Here is a 20,934-nt window from a genome sequence, read left to right on the forward strand (position 1 = left end):
CTGTGGCCACTGTTGAGTTTTCCAAATTTGCTGGCATATTGAGTGCAGCTCTTTCGCAGCAGCATCTTTAAGGATTTTAAAAAACTCTACTGGAATAGCATCACCTCCATGAGCTTTGTTTGTAATGATGCTTCCTCAGGCCCACTTGACTTCGCATTCCAGGATGTCCAGCTCTAGGTGAGTGAGCTCACCCTCGTGATTATATGGGTCATGAAGATCTTTTTTTGTATAGTTTCTCAGTGTATTCTTGCCACCTCTTCTCAATACCTTCTGCTCCTGTTAGTTCTGTACCATTTCTGTACTTTATTGTTCCCACCTTTGCATGAAATGTTCCCTTGGTATCTCCTATTTTCTTGAAGAGATCTCTAGTCTTTCCCATCCTGTTATTCTCCTCTATTTCTTTGCATTGATCACTGAAGAAGGCTTTCTTATCTCTCTCTCTATTGTTTGGAACTCTCCATTCAAATGGGTGTATCTTTCCTTTTTCCTTTGCCTTTAGCTTCTCTGCTTTCCTCAGCTATTTGTAAGACCTCCTCAGACAACCATTTTGCCTTTTTTTGCATTTCTTCTTCTTGGAAGTGGTCTTGATCATTGCCTCCTGCACAATGTCAAGAACCTCGATTCGTAGATCTTCAGGCACTCTCTCTATCAGATCTAATCCCTTGAATCTATTTCTCACTTCCACTGGATAATCATAAGGGATTTGATGTAGGTCATACCTGAATGGTCAAGTGATTTTCCCTACTTTTTCATTTGAAGTCTGAATTTTGCAGTAAAGACTTCATGACCTGAGCTCCAGTCAGTTCCCATTCTTGTTTTTCCTGACTGTCTAGAGCTTCTCCATCTTTGGCTGCAAAGAATAGAGTCAATCTGATTTCGATTCTGACCATCCAGTGATGTCCCTGTGTAGAGTCTTCTCTTGTGTTGTTGGAAGTGGGTGTTTGCTATGACCAGTGCATTCTCTTGGCAAAACTCTGTTAGCAGGACAGAGGTGAACAGGAAAAACATCAGGGACTCTGATTCAGCAGCAGGACATTACTTAGGGACAATAACAAACAGGACATTAATTAGAGACAGTGTTAGGACCTCAGAGGTAACTTCATGGCCTGAGTAAGAGATAGTTCAGGCTGGTTAGATGCACTGCAGTGACTCTCTTAGGCACATAGTCAGGGCCTTCGTAATAGGATCAGGGTGTTATTTTTTGACAGCTTAGGCTATAAGGGACAGTATCATGGCCTCAGTTAGGGGCAGTGTCAGGGTTAGGGGCAGGCTTAGGGCCTTCATATAGTATAGTTCATACCTTAGCTAGGGACAGTGTCTGAGGCTTAGTTAAAGACAGTTTCATGGCTTCAGTTAGAGATAACTTGAGGGCCTTAAAGAAGTTCAGGCTGTTGCTTAGTAGCATCTCAGGACCTTAATAGGGCTAGCGTCAGGTCCATAGTTATGACCTATGTTGGGGTGTTAATTTGGGACAGCATCAGAGACCTACTTCAGGACATATTCAGGGCCTTAGTTTTGGACAGGATCATGGTAAAAGTAGGGATTTTGAGGGCTATTGGGGACATCATCAGGGCATTATGATGAGTCTCAGGGTGTTATTTAGAGGCAAAATGAGTATGTTAGTTAGGGAAAGCATCAGAGAATTAGTTACAGACAGTATCAGCCCCTCAGGTAGAGACTTTGTCAAGGCCTTAGTGCCTTGAAGTGAGGGAGTGCATCAGGAGTGCATCTTCAGTGCCTGAGTGAGGGAGGGCATCAGGCCTTCACCTAAAGACAGAGTTAACGGCTTAATTTGGGAGAGTTTCAGGGCCTCAGGGAAAACTCGAAGACCTCAGTTAAAGACATATTAGACCATTTGTCCCAGGGACATTGTCAGGGTGTTCGTTACAACAAGCATCAGGGCCTTAGTTAGGGACAGAGTTAAGAGGACAGTTTTGGAAATCTAAGGCCATCACAGACAGCTCAGGGCCTTAGTGTAGGGCCAGAGCCTGGTAGTGAAGTCGAGCAGGAACCTATGGGGCTCCTGGGCCCAGAAGCCTTTCCCATGTCTCCTGTTTCTTTGTTGAGAATAGACTTCCAGCTCCATGACCTACCCTGAGCTCCAAAGGGCAGATTGGAGGAGGTGCTAATCAGGGAAGGGAGGGGATGCAGAGAGAAGGAAAGAGCACTCAAGATAGAGTATTGTGTCTTGGTTCAGGGTCCTGTTTGTGTCAAAAGGGATACACATACAAAATGTCTCTAAAGTCTTTACCCAACTAAACATCCTCTCCAGCAACATGGAAAACTGTAGCATTCTTCATTCCAGAGAAGCTCACCAAGAGAGCACCTGAGGCCAGATGAAGGGAGTTCAGGCCCTGTATACACCCTAATCCTTCTCAACAGCTCTGCCCTTTAACCATTACTATAACGTGAAAGTCACTCAGTCTGACTCTTGGTGACCCCATGGACTATAGAGTCCATGGCATTCTCCAGACCAGAATACTTGAGTGGATAGCCATTCCCTTCTCCAGGGAATCTTCCCAACCCAGGGATCAAACCCAGGTCTCCCACATTGCAGGTAGATCCTTTACTAGCTAAGCCAGCAGGGAAGCCTTAAGAATCTAGCCTATCCCTTCTCCAGGGAATTGTCCCAGCCCAGGAATTGAAGCAGGGTCTCCTGCATTACAGGCACATTCTTTACCAACTGAGCTACCAGGGAAAACTATATAACTATAGCTATAAAACTCCTAAGCAAATCCTCCTGCCTTGGGGCACAGTTTTTGAGGGCATGAGTTTTCTGTGTCCCTCTTTGCTGGCAAAGCAGCAACGCTATGGATTTCTACTTCACCTGAAACTCTGTCTCTGGGATTTGGTTTAGCACAGGTGCACAGAGATGGCATTTTGGGATCAGATTTGGTGCTCAGTGTGGGGCTGACTTGGGGATGGCCCCTCTAGGCGCTCTGACTTCATCAGATGCTCCAAGGTTTTCTCCATGCCAGCCTCTTTCAAGGGAGTGAAGGGTTGGAGAATTCAATTAGAGGGCAGATCCCCTGGCATTCATGCCTGGAAAGATCGAGACCTAGTCATACTCCATCTGACATTTGGAACTCCAGGGCAGGAGCAGACAGCATAAGAGGGACTGCCATAGCAGCTGCCACATCCAACTTTGCCTTGAGGACGATTCTCTTGTAATCCTGCCTGTACTGTTCTGAATGTCCTACTCCAAGGGATTAATCTGGGAAACCAGGAAAGTAGCACTTGAGATGTTGTGAGAACTAAGAGAGTGTGTGATAAGTCTCCGACATACGCTCTGTGGTTCTGTAGACTTAGGGTAATCTTGGTTCCCATTTTGGTGGTTGTTCATTCCAGGAAATCTCATCTGGTAGGTGCTTCTGAATTCCTTTGCTTTGAAGTGATCTGCATTTGTGTTTCAAATAACTCTTCACTCTGTTTATCTAGGTACTGTATGGCATATTTTGGATGGATGGGTGTGAGAGTTGGACTATAAAGAAAGCTGAGCACTAAAGAAATGATGCTTTTGTACTGTGGTGTTGGAGAAGACTCTAGAGAGTCCCTTGGACTGCAAGGAGATCCAACCAGTCCATTCTAGAGGACATCAGTCCTGGGTGTTCATTGGAAGGACTGATGTCGAATCTGAAACTCCAATACTTTGGTCACCTGATGTGAAGAGCTGACCCATTTGAAAAGACCCTGATGCTGGGATAGATTGAAGGCAGGAGGAGAAGGGGACAACAGAGGATGAGATGGTTGGATGGCATCACTGACTCAATGGACATGAGTTTAGGTAAGCTCTGGGAGTTGGTGGTGGACAGGGAGGCCTGGCATGCTGTGGTTCATGGGTCACAGATTCGGACATGACTGAGCAACTGAACTGAACTGAACTGTACAGTGCTTTTAGAGCCAGGCCCAAGTGAGGACCAGACACAGGGTTGAGTGAGGATCAGAATCAGGACTGTAGTTAGAGAGTCAGGGTTGAGTGAGGGTCAGAGTCATGTCCACATGAGGCAAAGAATAAGGGACACAGTGGGGCCTGAGTCTGGATGTAGAGTAAACTAATTCAGGATGTAGTGAGCCCAGAGTCAGGGCAAAGTGAGAAGCAGTGTCAGAAATTAAGCAGAAACCTGTCAGGACATAGAACCAGCATCAAAGTGTAGTCAGGTGCAGAGTAAGAGCATAGCAAGGAGCATAGTCACATCATAGTGAGGTCCAGAGACGTGCCATAGTGAGGACCAATGTTGGGGTGTAGTGAGGACCAGGGTCAGGATGTAGTGAATTCATAGTCTGGATGTATTGAAGACCAGAAACGGGCCAGTGAGAGGACCAGCAGCAGGCAAGCAGAGGACTTGGGTCCTGATTCTGGCCAACGAGAGGACCTGGGAGTGGGGCACTAGCAGAGATAACCTGGGATGGTAGTCCATGGAGAGGATCTGGGGGGGTGGTGACCTGAGGGAAGCAGTCAAGTGGACCTGGAAGAGGGGCATTGGAATTGGATGAGGCAACGGGGCACGGGGTCTGTGGAGAGGACCTGGGGGGACAGGGCGGGGGTCTGTGGAGCAGACCCGGGAGGTGGCAGTCTCAGGGCATAGAGAGAGGAAAGTTATGAGGGCTAGTCACAGGCAGTGTCAGGCATAGAGAGGAAAGATGTTAGTGAGTAGTGAGAGGAAGAGTTAGAGTATATAGAGAGGAAAGGTGTCAGAATACAGTGAGAGGACAGGTGTCAGTGTGTATTGAGAGCTAATGTGAGAACTAATAGTGAGAGGCAGGGTCAGGCCTATATAGAGAGAGGTTATGCATCAGGGCATAGTGACAAATAATGTCAGGGCATAGAGAGAGAATATGCATTAGTTGTGGTGAGGCAGTCAGGCATAGAGAGAGGAAAGCAGGGCATAGTGATGAGAGTGTCAGGGCATAGAGAGATAAAGTGTGTCAGGGTGTAGTGACAGGTGGTGTCACAGCATAGAGAGTGGAGAGACGTCACGGCATAGTGTGAGGCAGTGTCAAAACATAGAAGAGGTGGCAGGGCAACGTGTGAGGCAGTGACAGGGCATAGATAGCAGAAAAGTGCCAGGACAGAGAGAGAGGAAAAGCATCATGGCATAGTGAGATGTGGCTTCAGGGCACAGAGCAAGGAAAACGTCAGTGCATAGTCAGAGGCAGTGTCAGGGCATAGTGCATCAGTACTTCCAAAGAATATTCAGGACCGATTTCCTTTAGGATTGACTAGTTGGATCCCCTTGCAGGCCAAGTGACTCTTAAGAGTCATCTCCAACACCACAGTTCCAAAGCATCAATTCTTTGGCACTCAGCTTTCTTTATAGTCCAACTCTCACATCCATACATGACTACTGGAAAAACCATAGCTTTGACTAGACGGACCTTTATTGGCAAAGTAATGTCTCTGCTTCTTAATGTACTGTCTAGGTTGGTCATAGCTTTTCTTCCAAGGAGCAAGCTGCATTGAATTTCATGGTTGCAGTAATCATCTGCAGTATTTTTGGAGCCCCCTAAAATAAAGTCATTCACTGTTTCCATTGTTTCCAAATCTATTTGTCATGAAGTGATGGGACTGGATCCCATGATTTTAGTTTTCTAAATGTTGAGCTTTAAGCCAACTTTTTCACTCTCTTCTTTCACATTCATCAAGAGGCTCTTTAATTCTTCTTCATTTTCTGCCATAAGGCTGGTGTCATCTGCATATCTGAGGTTGTTGATATTTTTCCCAGCAATCTTGATTCCAGCTTGTGTTTCATCCAGCCCAAGGTTTCTCATGATGTACTCTGCATATAAGTTAAATAAACAGGGTGATGATATACAGCCTTGCCATACTCCTTTCCCAATTTGGAACCAGTCGGTTGTTTCATGTCCAGTTCTAGCTGTTGCTTCTTGACCTGCATACAGGTTTCTCAGGAGACAGGTAAGGTGGTCTGGTATATGAATCTGTAAGAATGTTTCTCAGTTTTTTGTGATCCACACAGTCTAAAGCTTTCGTGTAGTCAACAAAGCAGATTTTATTTTGTGGAATTCTCTTGATTTTTCCATGATCCAACAGATGTTGGCAATTTAATGTCTGGTTCCTCTGCCTTTTATAAATCCAGCTTGAACATCTGGAAGACTCTGGTTCAATTCCTGGCTTGGGGAGATTCCCTGGAGAAGGGATAGGCTACCCACTCTAGTATTCTTGGGCTTCCCTGGTGGCTCAACTGGGAAAGAATCCGCTGGCAATGCAGGAGACCCTGGTTCAATTCCTGGGCTGGGATGATTCCCTGGAGAAGGGATAGGCTACCCACTCTCGTATTCTTGGGCTTCCCTGGTGGCTCAGTCGTAAACAATCTACCTGCAATTCAGGAGACCTGGGTTTGATCCCTGGGTTGGGAAGATACCCTGGAGAAGGGAATGGCTACCCACTCAAGTATTCTGGTCTGGAGAATGCCATGGACTCTATAGTCCATGGGGTCACCAAGAGTTGGAAGAGATATTTTTATGTGTATCCCCTTTGACAGAAACAGGAGCCTGACACAAGGCAAAATAGTCTATCTTGAGTGCTCTTTGCTTCTCTCTGCATCCCCTCCCTTCCCTGATTAGCACCTCCTCCAATCTGCCCTTTGGAGCTCAGAGTAGGTCATGGAGCTGGAAGTCTATCCCCAACAAAGAAACAGGAGACATGGGAAAGGCTTCTGGGCCCAGGAGCCCCACAGGGTCCTGCTTGATTTCACTACCAGACCCTGACCCTAAATAAGGCCCTGAGCTGTCTATGATGGCCTGAGCTTTCCCAAACTGTCCTCTTAACTCTCTCTTTCTAAGGCCCTGATGCTGGTTGTAATGAACACCCTGACAATATCCCTTGGAAAAATGGTCTAACGTGTCTTTAACTAAGGCCTTCAAGTTTTCTCTGAGGCCCTGACAGTCTCTCTAATTAAGCCATTAACTCTGTCTTTAAGTGAAGGCCAGATGCCCTCCCTCAGTTAGGCACTGATGCTATTTCTAAGGCCTTGAAAACGTCTCCGCCTGAGGGGCTGATACTGTCTGTAACTAATTCCCTAACTCTTTCCCTAAATAACATCCTCATTTTTCCTCTAAATAACACCCCGATACTCATCCTAATGTCCTGATGATGTCCATGATAACCCTCAATATCCCTACTTTTCCCATGAATCTGTCCTTAATTAAGGCCTTGAATATGTACCAAAGTAGGTTTCTGATGCTGTCCGTAACTAACACCCCGACACTAGCCCTATTAAGGTCCTGAAATGGCTGCTAAGTAACAGCCTGAACTTCTTTAAGGCCCTCAAGTTATATCAAACTAAAGCCTTGAAACTGTCTTTAAGTAACCTCGAGACACTCTCCCTAGTCAAGGCCTGAACTATACTTTATGAAGGCCCTAATACCATCCCTAACCCTAACACTGCCCCAACTGAGGCCATAATACTGTCCCTTATAGCCTAAGCTGTCACAAAATAACACCTTGATCCTAGAACAAAGGCCCTGACTATGTCCTTAAGAAAGTCACTGAAGTGCATCCAACTAACAGCCTGAACTATCTCTTATTCAGGCCATGAACTTATCTCTGAGGTCCTAACACTGTCCCTAATTAAGGCCCTATTTCTGGCCCTAATTAATGTCCTGTTGCAGAATGTTAATCCCTGGTACTCTTGCTGTTAGCCTTTGCCCTGCTAACAGAGTTTTGCCAAAAGAATGCACTGGTCATAGCAAACCCCCTCTTCCAACAACACAAGAGAAGACTCTATACAGGGACATCACCAGATGATGAATACCAAAATCAAATTGATTATATTCTTTGCAGCCAAAGATGGAGAAGCTCTATACAGTCAGCAAAAACAAGACTGCGAACTGACTGTGACTCAGATCATGAATTCCTTATTACCAAAATCAGACTTAAATTGAAGTGGGGAAAACCACTATACCATTCAGGTATGACCTATATAAAATCCCTTATGATTATCCAGTGGAAGTGACAAATAGTTTTAAGGGATTGCATCTTATAGAGTGCCTGTTCTTCTAGGCAGAAGAACTATGGATGGGGTTCATGACTTTGTGCAGAAGGCAGTGATCAAGAGCATCCCCAAGAAAAAGAAATACAAAAAGGCAAAATAGCTGTCTGAGGATGCCTTACAAATAGCTGAGATAAGAAGAGAAGCTAAAGGTAAAGCAGAAATGAAAGATATACCCATGTGAATGCAGAGAATAGCAAGGAGAGATAAGAATGCCATCCTCAGTGATCAATACATAGAAATAGATGAAACCAATAGAATGGGAAAGAATAGAGATCACTTCAAGAAAATTAGAGATACCAAGGAAATATTTCATGCAAAAATGGGCTCCAAAAGAAGCAGAAATGCTATGGACCTAACAGAAGCAGAAGACATTAAGAAGAGGTGGCAAGAATACACAAAAAACTATACAAAAAGGATCTTCATGATAATTTTGATGGTGTGATCACTCATCTAGAGCCTGACATCGTGGAATGCAAAGTCAAGTGGGCCCTAGGAAGCCTCACTATGAACAAAGCTAGTGGAGGTGATGGAATTCCAGTTGAGCTATTTCACATCCTAAAAGATGATGCTGTGAAAGTGCTGCACTCAATATGACAGCATATTTGGAACACTTGGCAGTGGCCACAGGACTGGAAAAGGTCAGTTTTCAATCCAATCCCAAAGAAAGGCAATGCCAAAGAATGTTCAAACTACCACACAACTGCACTCATCTCACATGCTAACAAAGTGACGCCCAAAATTCTCCAAGGAAGGCTTCAATAGTCTGTGAATTATGAATGTCTAGATGTTCAAGCTGGATCTGGAAAAGGCAGAGGAACCAAAAATAAAATTGCCTCCATCCGTTCAATCATCAAAAAAGGAAGAGAGTTCCAGAAAAAAATCTACTTCTGCTTTACTGACTATGCCAAAGCCTTTGACTGTATGGATCACAACAAACTGTGGAAAATTTTTCAAGACTTAGGAATACCAGATCACCTTACCTGCCTCCTGAGAAATCTGTATGCAGGTCAAGAAGCAACAGTTAGAACTGGACATGGAACAATTGCCAGGTTTCAAATCAAGAAAGGAGTACATCACATCAAGGCTGTATATTATTACCCTGCTTATTTAACTTCTATTCAGAGTACATCAAGTGAAATGCAGGGCTGGATGAAGCACAAGCTGGAATCAAGATGGCCGGGAGAAATATCAATAACCTCAGATACAGAGATGACACCAGCCTTATGGCAGAAAGTGAAAAAGAACTAAAGAGCCTCTCAAGAAATTGAAAGAGAAGAGTGAAAATATTGGCTTAAAACTTAACATTTAGAAAAGCAAGATCATGGCATCTTGTCCCATCACTTCATGCCAAATGGATGGGGAAACAATGGAAACAGTGACAGAGTTTATTTTCTTGGGCTCCAAAATCACTGCAGATGGTGACTGCAGCCGTGAAATTCAAAGACCCTTGCTCCTTAGAAGAAAAGTTATGACCAACCTAGACAGCACATTAAAAAACAAAGACATAAAAAAAAAAAAAAAAGACATTACTTTGCTGACAATTGTCCATCTAGACAAAGCTATGGTTTTTCCCGTAGTCATGTATGGATGTGAGAGTTGGACCATAAAGAAAGCTGAGTACTGAAGAGCTGATGCCTTTGAACTGTGTTATTGGAGAAGACTCTTGGCAGTCCCGTGGCCTACAAGGAGATCAAGTTAGTCAATCCCAAAAGAAATCAGTCCTAAATATTCATTGGAAGGACTGGTGCTGAAGCTGAAGCTCCAATCTTTCTGTTTTCCTCATCTCTCACCAGCTGCCTGCCATTGGCCAGTCTAAGATTCTGTGATGCAGTGGTCCCACATAAGATGTGCTTGAGGTGGCTTACCTACAGGAGGACGGTCACGGCCATCCCACCCTCCAAGGGGCAGTGGCTCAGGGTGGGAATCTCTCAGCCAGTGTCTGACCTCAGGTTCTGTGTCCCTATTTGTTGTAAAACCCATGGAGTTACTTGAATAACATTTTTAAATGGATCTCCCCCTTGGAATATTTATAAGGTAAATTTTTACAAAATTAAAATTCAGGAACAACATTATTAGAATGAGCAGGAAGACACAAGATGTCCCCCCCAATGATCTATTACTTGGGTGATTTTACAATTCTTATGAGAAAACACTCACTCTCATCACCCTCTAGGCATCAGCATGAGGTAGGAATTATCTGCATTCTTTATTTATCCCTCTGCTTCTTTCAGAAACTTTCCTTCAGGAGAAATCTCTGGGTTCTTCAGGAACTGTGAGTGGGGACTATCAGGCAAATCTGAGACTGCAAAGCAAGAGGAAAAGAGAAGGTGAGGAGATGAGAATTCTTGATGGATAAGCAGGGGCATCCATGTTCAATCTCAACCTGAGAGTCTGAGTTAGTATCCGGTGAAAGGAAGGATCACCAGGACCTGGCCCCATGGGCCTTGTCACCTGGTGTGAGGACCAAACTGCCCTGGCCACTTTCAGAGAAATAAAGAAGGTAGAAGAACATGATGGGAGCCACATTGGAAAAGGTCCCTGCCATGAAGTAAGATGTACTTTTCAAGAAAGTGAAGGATGGTCTCTTGGTTCTCAAAGACTTGCAAAGACTCTGTGTTGTTCTGGAGGCACATTGAAGCCTCCAGGCTTTGAGGGCAGTGATGAGAAGGAATGGGGCTCAAAACCATCCAGCACTCACTCCTTGAGTGTGCTGAGGATGACCAGCGTCCACCTCAAGGGTACTGTGGGGCCTGAAACCCCCTTATCACCTTGGATGCGAGTGGCCCCATGGGCACCTCACCGGACCAGTGGGGGTTTGGCTGGTAAGCTACAGACCTTTATCAGGCACATGATCTTCAAACATCTTGTGCCATTTTGGATGGCGGATCTTTTTCCTTACTCCTTTTGTGCACAACAACTTTTGTTTTGAAGAAGTCTAATTCATCTCTTTTGTCTTTTGTTGGTTGTGCATTTGGTAGCAGATCTAAGAAATCATGGCTAAATCAAAGGTCATGAAGTTTTTCTGTCATGTTGTTTTCTATGGGGTGTATAATATTGGTTCTTATATCTAGACCTTTGATCCATTTTGAGTTGATTTTGTACAGCAAGGGAAATAGGGGTCCAACTATGTTCTTTTGCATGAGGGATCTGGTTGTCCCAGCACCTATGCTAATAGTTGGGGGAAAATATTTGCAAATGATGCCACCAAAAAGGTCTAATTTCCAAATTACACAAGCAGCTCATGCTTCTCAAAAAAAAAAAAAATCAAAAAGTGGGCAGGTCTAAATAAACATTTCTCCAAAGAAGACATACAGATGATTAACAGGCACATGGAGAGAAACTCCACACTGCTATTTATTAGAGCAATGCAAATCAAAACCACAATGAGGTGGTTTTGATAGTCATAGTCATCAGAATGGCATCGATAAAATGTCTATAAATAATTAATGATGGTGAGGGGGTGGATAAAACAAAATCTACACTGTTGGTGGAAATTAGTGCAGGCACTTTGCAAAACAGTATGGAGGATCCTCAAAAAACTAAAACGTTGCCATATGAATGAGCAATCCCATTCCTGGGCATATATCCAGAAAAAGCTATAATTCAAAGAGATACATTCACCACTATGTTCATAGCAGCAGTAATTACAACAGCAAAGATGTGAAAGCAACCTACTTCTCCAACAACTGGTGAATGGATAAAGATGTATGCATGTGATCATCATGTGTGTGTGTATACATATGTGTGTGTGTGTGTGTGTGTGTGTGTGTGTATGAGCATCTCCCATGCACACATGAGGTACACACATTATTTAACTTATTTTTGCAGGTATGTGAAAGTAGTTAATATCACAAAACTGCATACTTAAAATGAATTAAATGGTCAATGCCATGTTTTGTATTTTTAACGACAATCAGAAAAAAAGTGTAGTAGTCATAATTGTTACAACATAAATGAATATTGAAAACATCCTTAGTGAGAAAAGCCATAGCATAAAAGGCCACCAAGATCCCATACTCATCTTGTCTGCTTTAAATCCATCAAGGCCAAAAAGTGAGGGGAAAACTCAGGAATGGTTCCAGGAAAAGAAAACTGGATCTGGATGGAAAAAGATATCTTCACACAGTTGGGACAGTAGGTGAAAGTGGAAGTGGGCCTGTGTACAACAAAGACCCAGTGCAGCCAAAAAGAAAAAATAAAACAAAAAATAACTTTTAATTTTAAAAAAGTCTATCAACAAAAGAAAAAAAGTAATGTGGACTTTCTAAAATAAAAAATAGTTCTACTCTAAGGAACACCTTATTCAGCAAATGAAAAGATAAAGCACATACTGCATGCATGCTCAATTGCTTCAGTCATGCCATACTCTTTGTGACACTATGGGCTAGAACCTGCCAGGCTTCTCTGTCCATGGGAGTCTCCAGGGAAGAATACTGGAGTGGGTTGCCACACTCTCCTCCAGGGGATCCTCCCAGCCCAGGGGTCAAACCCGCAACTCCTATGTCTCCTACATTTGCAAGTGGGTTCTTTACCACTAGTGCCATTTCCAAAACACATATCTGAATGAGGATCTGATTCAAATTATACCAAATGACCTCTTTAAAATTTGGTAAAGATTGAAATACACACCTGGCCAAAGAAGATAAAGAGATAGTAAACAAGCATACAAGAGGTCACTCAAGATGCTGGTGGAATGCATGGACAGTCAACGTTGGAAGACAGTTTGGCACTTTTCTCCAAATCTAAACACTCTCACCTTAAGATCCAAGGAGTGTACCTCTTGTATTTAGACAACTGGTAAGCAAAACTGTGAAAGAAAAACTATCATCAAGTAATGTACGAGAGCTCTATTCATAATAGTTAAAATCTTAAAGATATCAGCATGTCCTTCTATAGATGCATTCATAAGTAAATTAGGACACAGACATACCAAAGGGAGCCCAATACAGTACACTGAAAGCATGCCCATTTGACAAAAGGATTATTTTGTACTGATTAATTTTTAAAAAACAGCAGCACCAGGAAAATCTTAGAAAACCAAGTAGAAAGAGATTGTATGAAGCAGATTTACACTTAAGGATATCTCCATCTGAAAGGGTGTGTCCCTCTCTGGGTGAGGAATTGAATGATGAATATGTATCAAGAAAAGTTTGTCTAAGATATGGACCTATGCATATAGGCAAAACCACCATACCCTAATTTACTGTGCTTTACCTAATAATATCCCTTAAATGGCTTCTTCCATTCCCTAACCTCCTCCTTTTATTTTTAGTTGATGATAGCATTTAAAGTAAATTCTTGGGCCAGTCTTAGAATGCAAAAGTCAAGAGATACCTGAGTAACAGGCAAACTTGGCCTTGGAGTACAAAATTAAGCAGGGCAAAGGCTAACAGAGTTTTGCCAAGAGAATGCACTGGTCATAGCAAACACCCACTTCCAACAACACAAGAGAAGACTCTACACAGGGACATCACTGGATGGTCAGAATCGAAATCAGATTGACTCTATTCTTTGCAGCCAAAGATGGAGAAGCTCTAGACAGTCAGGAAAAACAAGAATGGGAACTGACTGGAGCTCAGGTCATGAAGTCTTTACTGCAAAATTCAGACTTCAAATGAAAAAGTAGGGAAAATCACTTGACCATTCAGGTATGACCTACATCAAATCCCTTATGATTATCCAGTGGAAGTGAGAAATAGATTCAAGGGATTAGATCTGATAGAGAGAGTGCCTGAAGATCTACGAATCGAGGTTCTTGACATTGTGCAGGAGGCAATGATCAAGACCACTTCCAAGAAGAAGAAATGCAAAAAAAGGCAAAATGGTTGTCTGAGGAGGTCTTACAAATAGCTGAGGAAAGCAGAGAAGCTAAAGGCAAAGGAAAAAGGAAAGATACACCCATTTGAATGGAGAGTTCCAAACAATAGAGAGAGAGATAAGAAAGCCTTCTTCAGTGATCAATGCAAAGAAATAGAGGAGAATAACAGGATGGGAAAGACTAGAGATCTCTTCAAGAAAATAGGAGATACCAAGGGAACATTTCATGCAAAGGTGGGAACAATAAAGTACAGAAATGGTACAGAACTAACAGGAGCAGAAGGTATTGAGAAGAGGTGGCAAGAATACACTGAGAAACTATACAAAAAAAGATCTTCATGACCCATATAATCACGAGGGTGAGCTCACTCACCTAGAGCTGGACATCCTGGAATGCGAAGTCAAGTGGGCCTGAGGAAGCATCATTACAAACAAAGCTCATGGAGGTGATGCTATTCCAGTAGAGTTTTTTAAAATCCTTAAAGATGCTGCTGCGAAAGAGCTGCACTCAATATGCCAGCAAATTTGGAAAACTCAACAGTGGCCACAGGACTGGAAAAGGTCAGTTTTCAATCCAATCCCAAAGAGAGGCAATGCCAAAGAATGTTCAAACTATAACACAACCGCACTCATCTCACACCATGGCAAAGTAATGATCAAAATTCTCCAAGCCAGGCTTCAACAGTATGTGAACCGTGAATGTCCAGATGTTCAAGCTGCATTTAGAAAAGGCAGAGGAACCAGAGATCAAATTGCCAATATCTGCTGGATTGTCAAAAAAGCAAGAAAGTTACAAAAAATCATCTACCTCTGCTTTATTGACTACGCCAAAGCCTTATGCCAATTGATGCTTTTCAACTGTCATGTTGGAGAAGACTCTTGAGAGTCCCTTGGACTGCTAGGAGATCCAACTAGTCCATCCAAAAGGAAATCAACCTTGAATATTCATTGGAAGGACTGATGTTAAGCTGAAACTCCAAGACTTTGCCCACCTGATGCGAAGAGCTGACTCGTTGCAAAGGGCCCTGACTTGGGAAAGATTGAGGGCAGGATGAGAAGGGGATGACAGAGGATGAGGTGGTTGGATGGCATCACCGACTTGATGGACATGAGTTTGGGTAAACTCTGGGAGTTGGTGATGGACAGGGAGGCCTGGCGTGCTGTGATTCATGGGGTCGCAAAGAGTAGGACATGACTGAGCGACTGAACTGAAATGACTTACAAACTGGGCCACCTGAATCATTTCCTCGACAAGTTCACTGACACCATCCACTCATGCCTGCTGCGAGTCCTTTCCCACTCCTTTCAAACAGGTCCAGCTTAGCATCTGCAGCCTCTGACACACACCCCTTGCATGTGTTTCAACCTAAATATCAGCTTTATTACTGATGAAACTGATTGGGAAGAACGTGGCTTGGGCATCTGAGCCAAGTCAGATGCTGAGCAAGTCAGCATCTGCTGACTTCCTCCAGACTGGCGGAGACCTGGGGATGGCCGGCCTCGGGAAAACATGGGCCCCGAGGATTGATCCACTTTCCCAGGCTGCTGCCTCCCATGGTCCGCTTCATTCCCTGTCACACTCTGCCATGTGTGACAGACCCATTTTCTTCCGTACACATTATCTCTCAGATTTGCTTTCTCATACTGTGTCAGATTATCTGTCACACACACTCTTTCTGGCATATTCCCGTGTCACTCTATAATGCCTTTTCCATCACACTTATCCCTAACCCTAACCCTACACCCGATCTCTCCTAGACTCTCTCTCTCTCTGACACTCTGTGGGCCACACACTTATGCTCTCATGGTATCTCTGAGAGAGTTATTTTTGTCAGGTTGCTAGGGAGACCAAGGCTCTTTAAGGAGGAGGTGAACATTCTTTCTTTTTCATATTCTTTTTCCTTAGACACGGAGGCCTGGTAGGCAGCAGAATCTCTTGCTCAAGGACATGCTTTTTTTTTTTTTTTTTTTTTTTTTGAGCTCAGAACCTATGTTATGGGAGAAGGTCTGGGTAAAACTTCCATGGCCTTGAGCTCTGGGTTAACCCATTTCTTCTGGTTAATATCCTGCTGATGCCATCCTCGGATGTATGTTATGGGAAAGGGTCTGGGCAACATTTTTGTAGCCTTGAGTCATCCTTTTACCTATTCTCAGCAGCTAGCAGAAGCGTATATAATGCTCTGCTTAAACTAACAAACCGGGTACTCTTTCTACTCCGTTCTGATATCTATGTCAGAAGCCTTTTCTATCCCTTTCACTTTAATAAAATTTCTACTACACAAAGCACTGAGTGACTGAAACTGCGTCTCTTGGTTCCAGAATTAAAAGTTCTCCTTTGGAGACCACGAATCCGGCGGCACTGTTCACCATTCTCCGTACACGTTAAGTTATCATCTATCATCTTGGGCGCTCACTGCTGCTATCACTGCATCTTAGTTTCTTCCCGTCGCATTCTGTCCTTTTAAATCCCTGTCCCAATCACACATTCCCTCTGTCACACTCACTCAAAACCATGCACCTGTCACAGTGGTAAACTCTCTGAGAAACTCATTCTATCATACAGTGTCTTTCCTTCATACTTCTGTCACTCTCTTGTCACACACATTATTTGTCATTGGCACTATCATTTTCATTTGCAGATCTCACCATTCAGACCCAACTTAAGCCCAGTGCCTGCTGGAGCACTACGGTCATCATATTTTGAGAAATGCAGAAACCAAAATGCACAAGACTTTGAGTCGCTGGTGTTGGGGAGAGAGTGGGTGTGTGTGATTTGTGTGGAGGAGACCTGCATCATGGGAGACAGGATATCAACATGGCAATAATGTCTGAAAGCTGACCTGATGGACGAACACGTGGAAAGCACATGAAACAGTGCATGGACTGTAGCAAGTGTTAGCTATCACTATGGATGAAGAGCACAGGTGCAGATGTGGAGAGGGCAGAGGGAGGACACTGGTGGGTCATGTGGCTTAGCCCCTCGCCCTCTAGTCCATCGTAGTCTTGTGAGATCCCTTCTACAGCACAACTGCCCTTACAAATGTCCCCCCAACCTGACAGTGGGCCCCTGAGGGAGAGGTGTGTCCAGGCTCCCCGCTGGGGTCCTCTAGGCCACGGAGCAGGGGACAGACACAGGCAGCAGACAGGATCTACCCACACCCTAAAACTGACTCGGAGTCAGAATGGAGAGAAACTGGATGGGTGGGAAGGCAGGACAGGGATGCCCCACCCCTGGGCAGCCACTCCCGGGGCCTCTCTCCCTGCGCTGGTGGAGGGGGAATGCTGCAGGCCTTAGATGTGAGGGTTGAGAGGACTCTCCAGCCCAGGGGATGGGGATCAGGGACGGGGGAGGGCAACAGACTGGGCGGGGTCCCGGGGAACATTGCCCTTCCCCCAGTCCTTGAGTGTATCTGGTTCCTCCGGTGCTTCTGAGGGGCCCCGGGCAAGCCCCCAGCCTGGAGTCCCTGCAGTCTGTGTGCCTGGAGCCCCAGGCAGCCCAGCCCCATGCCGTCCCCAGTGTGTCCAACAGCAGTCCCCGCTTCCCTCCCCAGGCAGGCAGGCACGGCAGGCTCCACATCCCTGCTATCATGCCTCCAGGGCCAGGCCACCCCACTCCCATGTGAAGCCACCTGTGCAAGCATGCACACAGACACACATGCCCATGTGAATGCAACTCAACCGTGCTCTCTTTGACACGCACACACACACACCTGCACACAGGGACAGACCCATGTGCATGCACCTGACCACACGCTCTCTCGTGACCACACATACATGCCCATGTGCAAGCACCTCCACACACAAACACATGCACACGCCCATGTGCATGAATCTGTGCTTGTGCTCTCTCTCTCTGAAACACACCCATGCACACGCCGACGGGCAGGCACCTGTGTTAAGGGCACTCTCTTGGGCGCACACACAGATACACACACCTATGTGCATGCATCTGGGCACGTGCTCTCTCTCACAAACACATGTGTACACGTGCCCATATGCATGCACCTGCCCATGCGCTCACGCACACAGACGCACATACATGCACGTGAGCTATGTGTGAGACACCAGAGGGACAGACGGGCCCTGACCCAGGGGTTCCCGACTCCCTTCTGGGAGTCGATGTCAAGGACCTGCGCTCAGCAGGATGGTCACCTGTGAGCGACGCCAGGCTGGCAGCAACACAGTCTTGGAGGTGCACGGGGACCGGGGCTCACTTGGGGTTTGCAGGCTTGGAATGGAAACAGTCAGGGGCCCTGAGGAGTGGGGCGGGGTCTGTTTGAGCATGCGCACTGAGAAGCTGCCCCGTCCACACTAAAGGGTGGAGCGCCACCCAGAGGCCTCAGGGCTGAATGGTTTACCAGCTTTCAGGCCCGAGGCAGGGCTGACACAGAGGGCCCAGACCACGTGGGTGGGCGTCTGCACACGCACATTGGGGCGACATGGCGCGCAAACATGTGACGTTTCAGCAGGGGGCGCCGTTTTGCCCGAGAGCCTGCAGTCATCGCGGGAACCAACGGTCGGTGGGAACCAATCGTGAGGCAGGACCAGGGTGTGTTTCCTCAGGCGCTCTGCCGATCCTGAATTGCAGGTCTCATCACAGGGCTGGGTTCTGTAGGGACGGTTCAGACTTTCCCGCCACGGAGGGCAGGGGAGAGCGGTTCAAAATGGAGCCTGAGGCACACGGTGGAGGAGCCATGAGGGCAGCCGATGAAGACGCAGGCGCCGTGGCCTCTGCAACGGGCACAGCACATGGTGGCCAAGGTGTGCCGGGTGGTGCTGGTGGCCGCCATGGCCCTGGCGACCCAGCTGGCCCTGGAGATGCCGTCAGTCGAGGAGTCCCTGCCGGCTCCGGCGACATGGCTGATCCCAGAGACCCCAGCACTGCCGGAGAGTCAGGTGGCGCAGCCGCTGCCATTCCGCAGACCCCGGGGGCACCCCACGCACCAGGGCCTGGTGGAGACACTGCACCCGGAGCTGGAGTTCTGAGTAACCGAGTCTTCCAGTTGTATCCTATTTCAGGAGCCCCGGTGGGGCCAAAGGGCCGCGCGGGTCGGGGTGTGGGCTAGGGGTGGTTTGGGGGGGTAGCAGGCAGTGGGGCCTAAACTGTAGGACGTGGGTACTCTGGGGGGCTGGAGGGTATGGGTCAGAGGTGGTCTGGCTGCCAGGGGAAGGTGGTGAGGAAAAACAATCTGAAGGGAGCCAAAGGATCCGGTGGTGATGTCCCCGGTGTCCGGCGGCTGCCTTGTGGGAGAAGGCAGGTCTCCGTGAGCAGGAAGCCTGACGTACAGGCAAAATGACTCGTGTGGATGGTGCCTTAACTGTATCTCCACCAGCAACCTCGCCGTGCCTTTCTCATCGTACGCGGAGGCGGACAACGCCCGCTACCTCCTGACTCGACTTACTCAACTGCGATGGCCGGTTCAGAGGGAGCTCTACGTTTGTGGCCGCATGTTGGTTCTGTCAGTTCTAAAGGGGGCCGGGACGAGGGAGGGTGGTGGGTGGTGACCAGTCTCGGCCCGGGAGGAGCCATAATGGAGGGTTAAGCCTAGAGGAGAAGTGTGGTGCTCTGGGCTTGTTGGTGTGCGGGGACAGAGGGAGGACATGCTCCTCTTCTTCCTTCTCGGCGGGAACTTGAATTTCATTTTCCCTCCCTTTTAGCCGATTGACTGCTGAAGACCAAGCCTTGCTCCAGACGGCCATCGCCTTCTGTCAGCAGCAGCTTTCCGTGGTGATGTGGACCTTGCTGAACTTTGTGCCCGCCCAGCCTCAGCACAGAAGAGGGCTTTAAACCTAGCCTATGTGCCCTAGCCTCAAGTGTCCTTCCTGAGGGCATTGCTTTCTGCAGTAGTTTGATCGGGCTTCAGCTTGTGCCTGTGGTGCTGTTTTGGGCGGGGGTGGGGGAGGGGCTCAGGGTCCACATGGTTTGTTTGGTGATTGCTAACTGCAGAAAATAAAAGCGAGCTACTGTGCTGTCTCTGACTTTAGTTTTAGCTTGTTCACTTCCTAATACTGCATTCATCTTCCGGTTGGAGGGGAGGTTCTGAGATCCAGATATTCAAGGAGCACAACATAAGTGAAGACAATGTAAGAAGTGGGAGAATAAGAATGTTGTGTATTGCCATTCACTATTGATTTTGGAATATTTTGTCAGTTTTATAGTTACATTTATATATTAAGATATAATACCAGAACGTCGCTGTTGTTGCTCAGTCTCTAACTAGTGTCCAACTCTTTGCAACCCCATGGACTGTAGCAAACCAGGCTCTGTGTCCCCACTGTCTCCTGGAGTTTGCTCAAGTTCATGCCCATTCTGTGGGTTATGCTGTCAAACCATGTCATCCTCTGTCATCCCATTCTCCTTTTGCCTTCAGTCTCCCCCAACATCAGAGTCTTTTCCAGTGAGTCAGCTTTTTGCATCTGCTGGCCAAAGTGTTGAAGCTTCAGCTTCAGCTTCAGTCCTCCCAATGGAAATCCAGGACTGATTTCCTTTACGATTGACTGGTTGGATCTTGCAGTCCAAGGCACTCTCAAGAGTATCCTTGTATCCTGAAATCATGCTAAACTCATTAACTAATTGTAATAGCTCTTTCGTCGATCCCTTTGACCTTCCTACATAGACAATCATTTTGTCTGTAAAGAAATACACATTTCTTTCTTCCTTTCTAATTGATGCATTTTAACTGATTTCTGTTAAAATTAAATCCCCGGCACTTTGGCCACCTGATGCAAAGAGCCGACTCATTGCCAAAGACCCTGATGCTGGGAGAGATTGAAGGTGGGAGGAGAAGGGAATGACAGAAGACGAGATAGGTGGATGGCATCACGACTCCACGGACATGCATTTGATCAAGTTTTGGGAGATGGTGAAGGACAGGGAAGCCTAGCGAGAGCAGTCCGTGGGGTCGCAAAGAGTTACACTTGACTGAGCGACTGAACAACAACACACTGATTTCTGTTATAATGGATTGGAGTTTCCTGCTTCTTTGCCTCCTGGTAATTCTACATTGGATGCCAAGCATTATCGAATTTCCCTTGCATGCTTGATATTTTTCTATTCCTAGACTTATTCTTGAGCTTTATTGTGAAATCCTGTTAAGATGCTTGG

The 20,934-nt window shown here is 46.1% G+C and overlaps 1 protein-coding gene and 1 long non-coding RNA gene across 3 annotated transcripts; both read left to right on the forward strand.

Annotated features, from left to right (window-relative positions):
* Positions 1 to 9,635: 9,635 nt before the first annotated feature.
* LOC122434945 lies at positions 9,636 to 14,841 on the forward strand. Its single transcript, XR_006267506.1, has 3 exons — positions 9,636 to 9,756; positions 13,064 to 13,066; positions 14,798 to 14,841. It is a non-coding gene; the product is annotated as an uncharacterized LOC122434945 (long non-coding RNA).
* A 3,512-nt stretch (positions 14,842 to 18,353) lies between these two features.
* Positions 18,354 to 19,808, forward strand: LOC122434944 (cancer/testis antigen 1-like). Of its 2 annotated transcripts, none has more exons than XM_043458755.1 (3): positions 18,354 to 18,834; positions 19,163 to 19,279; positions 19,488 to 19,808. In XM_043458755.1, the coding sequence occupies exons 1-3, from the start codon at positions 18,494 to 18,496 to the stop codon at positions 19,615 to 19,617; spliced, it is 588 nt and encodes a 195-aa protein (XP_043314690.1). In that variant the 5' UTR covers positions 18,354 to 18,493; the 3' UTR covers positions 19,618 to 19,808. The 2 variants fall into 2 exon arrangements, with proteins under 2 accessions (XP_043314690.1, XP_043314689.1); XM_043458754.1 differs by having other exon boundaries at positions 18,357 to 18,834; positions 19,163 to 19,288.
* Positions 19,809 to 20,934: the final 1,126 nt, after the last annotated feature.

Source organism: Cervus canadensis, chromosome X (assembly GCF_019320065.1).
Source record: "Cervus canadensis isolate Bull #8, Minnesota chromosome X, ASM1932006v1, whole genome shotgun sequence".
Lineage (NCBI taxonomy): Eukaryota > Metazoa > Chordata > Mammalia > Artiodactyla > Cervidae > Cervus > Cervus canadensis.

Excerpts from the sequence above, each read along its gene's own strand:
- LOC122434944 (XM_043458754.1), top strand. The coding sequence starts at position 18,494 with ATGGAGCCTGAGGCACACGGTGGAGGAGCCATGAGGGCAGCCGATGAA. Across the intron at positions 18,835-19,162 it reads AGTAACCGAGTCTTCCAGTT|CAACCTCGCCGTGCCTTTCT; the intron begins GTATCCTATTTC and ends TATCTCCACCAG. Across the intron at positions 19,289-19,487 it reads TGTGGCCGCATGTTGGTTCT|CCGATTGACTGCTGAAGACC; the intron begins GTCAGTTCTAAA and ends CCTCCCTTTTAG.